We start from the raw sequence: 11,971 nt of genomic DNA, 5'->3' as shown, positions 1-11,971 counted from the left end.
TTGCAAAAAATGAAAATCTAGGTGGTTTGTGACCCCAGACACTCCTGTATATCTGGGGAAATCCATTAGATATATGGTCCAAAATACCCTGTGGTACGTGCCATGACATGGTCCCAATGGTCTATGGTCCATGTGCAGTACATCCTCTTTTGGTCCACAAAAATAATAGGGAAGGACCATGGAACATTGGAGAGACCAGCAGAAACATACCTCTTAGGTACAAATCTCTATAGACAACAATCAACCTAAGAGGTATCTAAAATGGGGTGACCAAAGTGCCCATGGCGTGAAATTTGTAAGTATTCAAGTTAAATTTCCTCACCTTTCGGCCATTGGCACTCGCTGCATCTGGATTACTGCAACCTGAGCATTCACGTGCAGCCTTATGGTCGCGCGCAGCCTTTTCTTTCGGTAACTCAAACGTGGTGAATGCAGCACACATGATATCCTGGAACTTGCAAAGCTGACAGGAGAGCCTCTTGAATATCTCCTCCAAAAGCGACAAGGTTGTTTCAGAATGCATTCTGAGTTTGGCAAGGGCATGCCAGTGGGCAAACCTGTACAAGAGTGACTGGACAATCGCATTGTGGTCTTCTGGGAAGAGACCCTCGAATACTGGCATGGCACACTGAAATGTATGAGTCAGTGGTATGGCACTTTGACCACTTACTATGGCAAGACGGACCTGCAAAATGTCTTCGGGGTCATGTGCTGCAAGCCTTTTCATTTCCGATGTGTTGTTCGCAAATTTGCGAATGACACCATTGCCATATGACGGAATAAGGCGAAATCTATTTTAATATGATCACATTCAAATCAATAAGAACAATATGTGACAAACCTTTGATCAAGTTGTGCAACTAGGCGATCACCCCCGGGAAGCGCATAGAGTAGACGTATGAGGTGCGTGAACAAAGCTTTCCACGTGCCTAGCTCGCATTCATGCATAAAGTCAACCACGAGCATACGAAATATGTCAAATCCCAGATGTCCAAGTTTCTCTACAAACACATTCTAATCTAAAGTCAGGAATAAATCAGAGGCCAATAAACTCGAAGTAACTCACCACGGTCGGCACCCATGACCCCTCTCCAAGAGTTCCCTGAACCTTCGACCCATCAACAGTATTTCCCGACACATAGATCAGCTTGCGAGCCTGAGTCACCCTCCCCAGACAATAAGCCCTGAGTGTAGCTACACGGTCCCGCATGTCTCTAAATAGGCCCAGGAGATCGAATGAAGATTTCGGGACAAGACATCGTGGACATGGGCAAGCACCCATGTCTTTAATTGTCGCTATTAAAACCCTGGAATATTTGTTGATTAGGGTCTCAAAAGGAAAAGAAGAGAGAGAGTACTTTTCTGGGTAATCCGCCGAGTAAGTGAAGATGCGGGGAAATACCCGTCTGAGTATGCCATCCAGACAACGAAGTTCAATTCCATGGCGGTATGCTTCAAGGAATTCGGCGTCTAGTAAATGTTTCCAGCATGCGTGAAACAAGTCCCGCCGACAATGCGTATGGAGGGCTGCCATACCACTTTTCGATATCCGAGGTAGGTTGCTAAAGACGTCCTTGACTTTATCTGGAAGCTAAAGAACACGGTGTGAGAGACATACAAGTCGATGGCAGACAACTGACTCACCGAAGGTAGGAACACAATGAGATGGCACACACCGGATTTGGGTGCAGAGCGCGCATACTTAGTTAGATTTCCAAAGTATAAATAAAGGGACCAAGCCTTGGCTGTTCCAAATGCTGCGAGATGAGTCGCATCAGAAAAGAACATAAGACCAACAATAACACGTTCGAGTGAACAGCCAGGTTCTTTTGGCTGCCTTTGCAGTTGGTCCTGAGCATCTAGCCAGGAGTCTGATGTATATAGCTCGTCAAATATGTGTTCTTGATGGTCGTCCAGAGGGTCCTTCCACAGCCGCTTGAATGGGAATAGATGAAATGCATGAGCCTGAATGTCAGTGAAGGCAGAACGAATCACCGCAACAAGCGGCCGATAATGGAATCCCGGAATGCTGAATGATGTAGACGGTTCGTCTTTTGACTTTGTCGGAATGTCAAGGGTTACATCCGTCTCCAGCCAGTCATCTGGAAAAGTGACGGTTGTCTTTCGTCCGTTATTGTCTAACGAGTGCAAGTTCTTCTTCACAGAAAATCCGTCTAGGTCCTTTGGATTTAAATCCTCCGTTTGAAGAACGTCTTTAACGAGGCGGGTCACTTCAATCTCCGATTTTTGATGACTGCCGGTGTTCATCCATGTCATCAGGTGATATATGGTCATATTTGGAAAGGGAAAAGGCAGCGCAGAGACGCCAAGGTACGAAGTATCAGGCCCTGCATCAGTGACCATTGGACAATATGTAGCTAGTAATGAAGACGGAATAAATTTGTCAGGTTCGAACGAGGGTCGCCTGGGATATTGTCGACAGAGTCCGATCACGGTGAATGCTGTTTGGAGAGAATCGCACAAGGTCAAAAGGACCCTTTGAATTCTGCACTGTGGTGGATTCTGAGATTCAGGTACAGGAGACAGTTCATTCCCAGGAAAATCCGGAAGGTTAATTTCCTCGTCGGCAGGTAGAAGATCCTCAAAGTGTCTTGGGGCTAGCCTGATCATGCAACGCCAAGGGCGTTGAACTGAGTCTATCATTTAGTGAGTACCATTTGGACAAACTTTGAATACAAATGCTACGAAGTTACGCACCAGTGATATTACAATCTTGTTCAATCTGTTCATCATCGGAGTCCAACTTGAAGTTGTCACGATCATGCGCCATTTCGATATCAAAACTATCCGAGTCGTGGAACACCGGCGCACTGTTAAATGTCGATGAACCACTAGAAGTGGTACTGGCTGAGTTGTTAGACCCAACTTGACCTTGCTGTTGCGCACAGAACTGTGCCAACGCCCTAGGTTCGCACCGAGCTATAGGTTTGACGCAACGACTTTTTGCGAGCTGGGTGGGTCTGAGCTATGAATTGGAGTGGTTAGTCAAATCATTGAGAACCATCGGGCAATCATCATCATAAGTAATAATTGACTTACGCCGTTAGCAAGGGTCGACTTTTGTAGTGTTTGAACTGACTCTCTTGCGCGGTCCCGCCTTTTTTGCACAGCTAATGTACTTGCCTGTCGATAATACTTGCACGTAGAGCAATGTCTGTCAAGTCTGTGGAAATCTGTATCCCTCTCCCAGGAGCAATGTAATGCGCCACAGGACACCATGATTGCCAGTGAGCTTGAAAGGATGAAAATAAGAAGTAGAATCCAAGGTGATCGAGAAGGATGCATGCTACGACTTGGAAGTTCCGCTGAAAGTCAGATCATTATCTGGCATAGGTACCAAGACTAGTACTAGTAGTAGCCTGAGTCACGGTAACTCAGGCTGGTGACTAAGACGAAGTTCAAGTTGATGAGCGTGACGGTACTAGTAGTAACTTTAGGGCCTTCAAGTTGGGCCCCGGGATTTGGCCGCATCGGATTCAGAGTCCGAGTCACTGCCGCATCCAGCGTACTCAGGCTACACAACAAGTGTCTAATATGTGCATATAATATGTCTACGTCGTCTACCAAGGTCTTAGATATAATTTATAATTGGGAAATACCATAGTACATGTTTTCGTGTAAGAATTATAGTAGTATCACAGTGAATATCATAGTACTTCATGCCAGGTGCGGTAGTGACCGTGACGCGGTAGGGTGTGGCAATTCTGAGATTTGGTGGCTATGCACTACCATACCATCCTTCTTACCAAGTATAGTGCAACTGCTGTAGACGCTCCTCCCGAGTTTGACGAGTGGGCTCTCAGTAGTCTGACCAAGGAGAAATATGTACGTGTGCCACCTCATCATACGATATATGGACTAACAATCATGCATCTCACATATGAATCAATAGATATCATGCACCCAGTCACAGGCGAGCACAACAGCATGCTCATCCTCGCACACGTCAAGTACTTCCATGTACCTTCCTTGGTTGTGGCCGTGGTTTGGGCTTTTTAGTATGTTTCTCTTTCATAACGACTTCAGGCTCACTTCCCACCACCGTGAATATGAAAACGACGCACATCCAGTTCTCCTTCAAATTCTGGTGCATACGGATCTCAATCACCATGATTCCAGTGCTCTGAGAGACCCTCATATGGGTTCCATCAGTCTTGGTGCGTGCCAGTGTCTTTTCCTCATTGTTCATTCCCTGCAGCACTTGCGGCCAACGAGAGTTCGAACATTCGTATACCAAGGCACTCCAGATCAACGTCTACGTCCATCACAGACAGACCTCTAAATTCAGCCTCTCAAAGGCATGTCTGAGAGGCGCATAGTTGATGAATTCGACGAGTAATACTGCTAGGTCAATTATCTTGTGTATGATTACGGTAGTTGTTGGAAACGAGCGTTGAATGTATGTTTCGGTGTGGTGCAACAGTGATGCGTTAGTGGTGCGGCACAAAATACCTGAGCCTGTAACTTTACTACCGTGACAGCAGCTGCCAAGAGTCGAAATTCTCATGCCAGATTTGCGACCAACACCCTCAGGCTTGCTGCGACGATATTGACATTATCATGATAATACGATACCAGTCGTATGTACTACATGATGAGAGAAGTTGCTTGAAGTTATTGCAAGTTGCAACATCATTGGACTTTGAGTTCGAGCAAGGGTCCATTTAGTATTTGAATTCATTGGTATATGTAGACACCGGAATATGACGAAAAGTACTTTAAGTTAAATGCAAGGGTACTACAAACTTACACTGGCAAGACGACTGAGATGTTCTTAGAGAGAATGTGTAGTATGTCATGGCGATTAAATTTCCCAGAACAAATGAGTAAAGATCATCTTCAGACTTGAAGCATGATAACCGCCCCCTCAGGCTCAGGCTTGTAACCCGGCACCGCATATTTGGCCTTCTCAACTCTTTGTAGCCATGCGTCTTCTTTGCGCTTGAGGAGTGCCAAAAGTTGAGTGTATTGGCGGACTCGGTTCCGCGCTGCCAAGTAGCTTAGATACACCGTGTCAACGCTGTACTTGGCGAACAGCATATCCTGCTCGTCGTCTTCCATGTCGATTCCATCAAGCGACATCTTACACAAACATTTGGAATCAATGCTCGCTGCACAGGGAAACGAGATTATTTGACGTACCATATATGTTTGCAACTCTCGTTTCCGCCCCGCATTTTCCATGGTTGAAATGATTATGGGAGCTGGGGGCATGTTATCATTATTGAGGTGAGAGGACATCGAAGACGATGACATTCTGGTAGATAGCTCGAGTTGAGGTACAGGGTTTAACAATTTAATTATTCCCATTACCATAAGGAAGTGGGTCATATCGTTTAAATGATGATTTTTGATCGGAGTAACCATCGGTGTTTAAATTGGCATGTAGCCGGGAGTATACTCACACTAACGAGTTGGCGACGTAGTATATTCATTTAATCTATTTAATTTCACTAGGACATGGTTTTCCCGGCGGATGATACTGAGGCTGCCACTATGTCCATATTTGGAGTTCCCTAATGGGGACGCACTGAGCGCTTTAGGCTGGCCCAGGCCCAGAGATGTTCAAGCTGGCCGCAGCCGCAGCAGTGGGAGTCAGACAACTTGAGCAACTTGAAGGCTATGTAATTCAGTAATGACAGTAATAATACTAAGCAGTAGTAGTAGTAGTATTTGAAACTCGGTAGTGACAGTATGGTTGGTCTGGGTATGTGAGGTAATGGTAACTTGAACAGTAGCCTGAGTTACGGTGACCGTATGACTATACAGTGGGTGTACGGTAAAGTCTCAGGAATTGGTGAGGGTTAGTAGTAACTACTAGTACCAGTACTGCTAAACCTTCAATGGAATCGTCCAAAATACCACATGCTACCCATGCCCAAATCATCCTCAAGCTGTTGATGAACCCAAACATCCTCCACTATCCCTGCCGTGGCCGCGGCGGTCACTGCGAACTCTGGTTGCACAAAAGGTGAGAATGTGGGTGACAAGTTCGATGGGCCTGGCGATAGCGGGGAGAATGTGGGTGATGGGAATGGCAAAAAGAGTGGTGATTGGGGGAATGGGGACGGCAAAACGAGTGGTGATTGGGGAAATAGCATGGGTATAACGGGTGGGGATGGGGGTGGCGGGGGCGGTGATGGTGGCCTGGGGGAAGGCAGACTCGGAGAATGTAGGGGTGGCTGGGAGGAACTGGACGCCTGATTGAGCGGATTGTAGTATTGAAAGGTGCCTGTATCGTTCACATTTGACATAAAGATTTCAGAACTGAAATCCTGCCTTTTCGAACACACTGCCTTGCTCCAAAGTACGACCAACGTGGCATAATCGACTTCAATGAATGTGTAGCTTTGTTGAGCATCTTTGCGGTGACTGTCACGGCGACTGCCACGGTCGCTGCGGTCTAGTAATGATCACAGTACCAATTTTTAGTCACCGTCAACCTAATGCATCACTAGTCGAAGGGGAATTCTTACCTGCTGGCATTCAGGATGACAACTTGGACGGTCAAAACGTATGGTGCCCTCCAAGTGCATGATTGACATCGGTCCAGTGTATTTAAACTTACTATGATTGCAGGAATTATGGCCATCATGATAATGATCATGAATGCAAAGTCTGGCTGTACCGCGTGACTACAGTCACCTACTATTATGTCAGAGATCCGTTGATTAAATTCAATCACATACCCAGAACTCCCTGATGCCTGCTGCTGAGTGAGATTCTTCAACCCTGAATAGCCTCTCCGAGTCAGCCCGAGCTTTGAACGGCGGAAATATGATTCCATGAGTGAATCAGTGAACAAATTAAAATTACCTGAGGTTTGTAAAGGCTCAGCTAAAACTCACTGGCCTGGCGGGCGTGTAAAAGGTGCGGCTACTAGTAGGGCCTGGGGTTGAACCGTGACTGATCCCTGCCGAGTTTTTATCCCACGAGGCTAGTGCGAGGCTGCCAGTGCGTAAAACGCATGTATCGAAAGTCCTCTTCTTTTCAAACACGAGTTGTGTGCGTGAATAGTACTGGTAACTAGATCTGCCACCATGACCATGACTGGCGGTTATGATCATCCGTGAGTCAACTTTTCGGTTGGCATGCGGCCAACTTGAAACTTGGCCCAGAAGTGCTAGATTTGGAATACCGTGACGGTGACTACCAGGTACTCGATTGCGAGCCTCTATCATACTAATCATGATCATCCGTGTCATAGCAGGACATCGTGCGGTCCTGCTAACATGACAATACTAACTTGAAGGGGTCGGAAGTCAGTCATGAAACGGTCAACGATGATGACCTACTTATACGGTAGGCTTGCCAGTGAGTGAAGTTCACGAAGTTAAACCCTTTGAGTCAGATTGAGATTGAACTCGCTATCATGATACTAAGTGACGTCATTGCAGGCGACAGTGGCAGCTCAAATGATCACTGGTACTAGTAGTACTAAGCCCATGCCAAGCCTGACTCGGAGACTTCGAAGTTTTTGAGTCGAGCGCAACGGGTCAGACTTCTTCGGTTCTATCATAACTCTGAGTCGATGCTCGCCTCCGAACTGGTTTGTGTCGTGATGCTGATGAGTCATCGCATTCACAATAACAAGCTAAGTCAAACTCGGACTGACCGTGATATCTATCCATGCCATTGACCCGAGACTCAGAGTAATGTCAAAGATATTTATCCGAGTCTGACTGGCAGGACTGGGCCACAGCCCGGACGGTTGAAGTTCTCAGGCTTCGAAGTTCATTTGAAAACTGGCAGTTGCCGTGGCATCCAAGATGATCGTTATCATTTGTAATCTCATCGATTATCTTTTCGGAGCTTCTTCGAGTTACCTGCCAGTGTCACAGTGATGACTGACGAGGGCAACTCATCCAACAGTCATGCCTACCGCCATAGTAGCCTGCTCTGACATTAAGCATAATGTCACTTCTTTCTCCTCAAAGCCCTCTAATCAATGCAAACACTATGATATCAGTAACTTCACCCATCCACAGGTGATATCCCCCGCCAAGTCTGCTGTGGCTGCCAGCCTGAGTGCCAGTACGCTCACTAACAACTCAGGTTCCAAGTCCAATCTCATACATTTCCATTCTGTATTACCAGATTTGCTGCTGAGAAACAAAATTGCAGAACAATTTATCAAAACATCCCTGCCTGTGGCCATGCCAGTAGAAGAGGAGGTACAAGAACCTACCAGTGAGAACAACACAGCACCTGCCAGTGAAGATGATCATGATGAACTTCCTACTACTGTGACTCGGACTACCCTTGCCTTAGACTCGGATATTCCTTTGTGTGATGACGTGGATGATGACGATGTTCAGCAGTTCTACAGCGCTGAACACTTTACCCCCAGTATGTTCAATGAAAGTTAGTATTTGTTGCATTCTAATTAGGTCGAAGTTGTATGGGAGGCATGGAATTATTTAACTGGACCGACTCCAGCAAAAAGCCGCATGGTAAGTTTTTTGCCACCCAGCGTCATGGTCAAATTGCTTACCAAATATTATAGGAATTTCTGGGCATGGGACTGCGAGAATTCGATTTATTAGAACACGCGGTGAGGGAAACGGGCCGAGTAACATCAAAGCCCAGGTCGAGTCTATCACACTAATCTATTTTGCGTAATGCTAAATTGGGCATTTTCACCAGGCTAACTTACAACTATAACAAACATCTCCTCATCATCGATATGCCCACTGTTCTACATGAAGCATTCTATGACGACTTAAAGAAATCATTCACGCTTGCAATAGAGAATCTTCCCTACAATCGCAGGGCAATATACCCGCAGATTCACATGAACTACCCACTTCATATCACAGACAAGTCAGTAACGCCTGATATGACGATCTCGTTGACCGCAACCCAGGGACCCACGGAAGTTGAGCTTATTCCATTCATAGGAGAGACTGCTGTGTCGGAGGATTGGGATCACGTATTTGAAAAAGTGGAGTCCATGATCGCAGTACATCCAGAGGCGGTCTTAGTGTCGATCGTCCTCGTATGCGAAGTCAAACCTTACGACTCGCCTGCGGACAATTCTACCGCATCAAACACGTTGCATAACCGTAAGGACAGCGATCTATGCAAAAACCCTGAACCTCTCTCTCTCAAGGAGTTCATCAACAAGTGTTCTATGCCACGTAACTTCGAGGAGCCTGTCATGATTGCTGATCATACATGGTGCCATGTTAGATCGGTTGAATACTTCCTGTGGTTGAAAGGAGAGAAAGACGAACCTATCGACATGCATAGCGGCAAGGCGGAGCACAGGGCCCATGGGGTAAGTTATCATTATAGTTTATGCGAGATGTTTTAACTATATTAAATCAAGATCCTGGTACCTGAATTATACATGGATGGAGTGACGGAGATCCTCAACCGAGCCATGATAAAAATGAGAGACCTCTTCCTCACCTTTCAGAAGGACATCAAACACGCATCTACTATCGACAATTCTGTTCTCCAAAACTTCGTCATTCCACCGTTTCCCATTGACTGGGAGCTTGTTGCATTTAGGACTATGTCCGCGGTTGATCTTACAGCACACCTGCGCTACATCAACTGGCACCTGTACGTTTCAGAGGCGCGAAACGCCAGCGTGACTCATCATACGAGCCTTCGTCGGAATCGGAGCAAGATCATGACAACACCAAGCGTTCCAGCGCCTCAAAGCCTCCTTCATATCATGTCTTTCAAACCGTCATGATAGATTCCATCCTGTCTGGTTCTAATCTCCCGGCGGTTGCTAGTAGTAGCAAGTCCAGCTCCAGTAAGCCCAAGAAAAATTCCATCACTGGCAAGTCCAAATCCTCAAAGGGTGACAAAAAGCCCAGAGCTGGTCACAGTCACGGTAGCAAAGGTTTGAACAAGCATTGAAAGGTTTAGCATGGGAAGTAGGAGGCATTGATTCTGCAAGGACGTTCAAGTTCACGCTATGTTTTTAGTTTGATGCTTTTCATTTATGTTTCACTTCCCATTGAAAAGTTTTGATTTGTTGTTCATCCGAGTCATTGCGGTAATAGTAGTTACATCGAAGCTCTGATCAATACAAGTAGACACGCATTCAAGTTCAATTACTGTACTAGTAAAACCGTGACTACTAGTAGTAGTACATTGTCTTTGATGAACACAACCTGTATCATACGTATCCATACATCTGATCATGCCTAGTTCTCGCATTCCTGGACCCGTCTTAGGGTACAGGTATAACATTTTTTTGTCCATCTCACCACTTGCGGTCCGTTTGCTGCCTCCTGGGGCTGGACAGTCTCCGTATGAAAAAGCACTTACAGTGACGGCTAGCCATACCACTGCCAAAGGTTTCTGGCAGAGCAGAAAATCCCAGACATGCTGAATAAGGGGTAGGGTGGGTACCTCGTGTGAGAAGAGGGTGAGAAGATTTGATAAGACATGGAACAGTAGGGGTGCAATGCTATGAAGCAATGTATAATGCATTAACAAACAAAGTGTGGCAAGGCATGGAATGCATTAAGATACCTCTCAAGCAACATTGCATATTTAGGGTCGATAGTATGCAGAAGATTACGTGTGATCCGGAGAAGTCCCAATACAGGCTCTCAGGCTAACGTGGGTCCCATAGAGTCCCTCAATCGATGGAGGGAAAGCTTTTCTATACAAGGGAGCTGAAGTTCTGGTGGAAGAGTTAGAAAGACAACAGTGACAATGCCATGGTATCCTTGGAAATAGTACAACTTTCGACGCTTCCTGAGGAGGGAAACGATCAAACTGTGGAGAGAAGTTTGCAATACAGTTCGGCGACTATCGTCATTATCGTCTGCCTGTGACATGTTCGAACACTCGTAGAAAAGTAGCCATGAGATACATTGCCTACGGAATACATCACAAAGCTCTGGTCAATGTCCAAACGTACTTGACGCTCGTCAGGATGGGGCGGATCGTTTGTAGAAGGTTCTGGAGAGACCTCTACATACAGAGGAGGTTCTGACGGAATGCAGACTCCGAGCAGGGCTGGCCTGTGAGCATATGATCATGATAAGTTCGAAACCAGTAAACAGTTGCAGTTACACACACCAGACACATGTTCTTTCTTTTCCAAACCCACCAGGGAGAAGGCTCTGAGCTCATAGCGCGTCCCAGTTTATTGTGTCTTCATCGAGCATGGCAGCAATGTCGGGAAGTACTAAGTACCTGGCGTTATGGATACCTAAGCTTGCAAGTTTGCCCTCATCACGGCAGGTAAAGTGCTTACTAATCAATTACGCTGCAAAGTAGTAACAAGTCATTCTAACCATAAGCCGGCTTCATCTTGGATATCAACCGCACCCGACTATTAACTTTTTTTGCATCCTTCTGAAACTGAGGAACTGAAAGTTCGTTAGTATTTGTACGCACTGGCAAGTCTGTCGGGATGCGCCATGGTTCTTTCCTCCGTTCTTCCATTTTGATTTACAGACAGGACACTGTTCATTCGCTGGTTCAATTGACTGTCATTGCTCAAGTCGAAGCACTGCTCGAAAACAACCAAATCAAGGATGCTGTTGACCTCGCAAACAACTTCGCATCTGGTCTGGCATTATATTCTGATGAGGTGCTGTTACTCTATCTGCTTGCCAGACGAATATTGACCGGTCCAAAAGGTGGAGACACTGGAATACATACACCAAGCTATCGTGTTTGCCCTGTTCTCTCAAACACGTTTTGTGGATGCAACCTCACACTTTCTTGAAGGTGGACTGGATCCCTGTATCCTTGTATCCTACTTTCCTGAGTTATTGCGGTCATTGTTCACTGATGGTGAGGAGGCAGACATGTATGACAGTATTGCAAAGCGAATGCGCATCGAGGCAAATGTTGATGATCTTAGTGAGTATTCAAATCTATCAAATATCCCTTCCCATCCTTCTCTTCCCGACCGTGCGCTGCTACCTCTTTCTGACTCACCCACCCTCTCCCCTGTCTGGGCGGAACT

The 11,971-nt window shown here is 46.1% G+C and overlaps 4 protein-coding genes across 4 annotated transcripts; 1 reads left to right on the top strand and 3 right to left on the bottom strand.

Annotated features, from left to right (window-relative positions):
- Positions 1-3,369: 3,369 nt before the first annotated feature.
- F5147DRAFT_661089 (uncharacterized protein) lies at positions 3,370-5,352 on the bottom strand (the record flags this gene model as incomplete). Its single annotated transcript, XM_041434702.1, has 9 exons — positions 3,370-3,535; positions 3,621-3,739; positions 3,768-3,828; positions 4,086-4,276; positions 4,298-4,362; positions 4,474-4,559; positions 4,772-4,794; positions 4,882-5,103; positions 5,164-5,352. 9 exons carry the CDS (start codon positions 5,350-5,352, stop codon positions 3,370-3,372), a joined length of 1,122 nt encoding a protein of 373 aa, XP_041284177.1.
- A 558-nt stretch (positions 5,353-5,910) lies between these two features.
- F5147DRAFT_661088 (uncharacterized protein) lies at positions 5,911-7,226 on the bottom strand (the record flags this gene model as incomplete). Its single annotated transcript, XM_041434701.1, has 5 exons — positions 5,911-6,253; positions 6,315-6,424; positions 6,590-6,656; positions 6,711-6,781; positions 6,870-7,226. 5 exons carry the CDS (start codon positions 7,224-7,226, stop codon positions 5,911-5,913), a joined length of 948 nt encoding a protein of 315 aa, XP_041284176.1.
- A 669-nt stretch (positions 7,227-7,895) lies between these two features.
- F5147DRAFT_661087 (uncharacterized protein) lies at positions 7,896-9,897 on the top strand (the record flags this gene model as incomplete). The annotated part of the gene is made up of 7 exons (XM_041434700.1): positions 7,896-8,055; positions 8,146-8,385; positions 8,412-8,474; positions 8,528-8,639; positions 8,668-9,301; positions 9,353-9,543; positions 9,564-9,897. The coding sequence occupies 7 exons, from the start codon at positions 7,896-7,898 to the stop codon at positions 9,895-9,897; spliced, it is 1,734 nt and encodes a 577-aa protein (XP_041284175.1).
- A 711-nt stretch (positions 9,898-10,608) lies between these two features.
- F5147DRAFT_737206 (uncharacterized protein) lies at positions 10,609-11,419 on the bottom strand (the record flags this gene model as incomplete). Its single annotated transcript, XM_041439438.1, has 4 exons — positions 10,609-10,820; positions 10,874-11,015; positions 11,074-11,122; positions 11,395-11,419. Coding segments are annotated over 4 exons (428 nt in total), but the record flags the coding sequence as incomplete, so codon positions are not given.
- Positions 11,420-11,971: the final 552 nt, after the last annotated feature.

This window comes from Suillus discolor (genome assembly GCF_016758755.1).
Source record: "Suillus discolor strain FC423 chromosome Unknown F5147scaffold_481, whole genome shotgun sequence".
NCBI lineage: Eukaryota > Fungi > Basidiomycota > Agaricomycetes > Boletales > Suillaceae > Suillus > Suillus discolor.
This window is presented reverse-complemented; position numbering and strand designations above follow the sequence as displayed.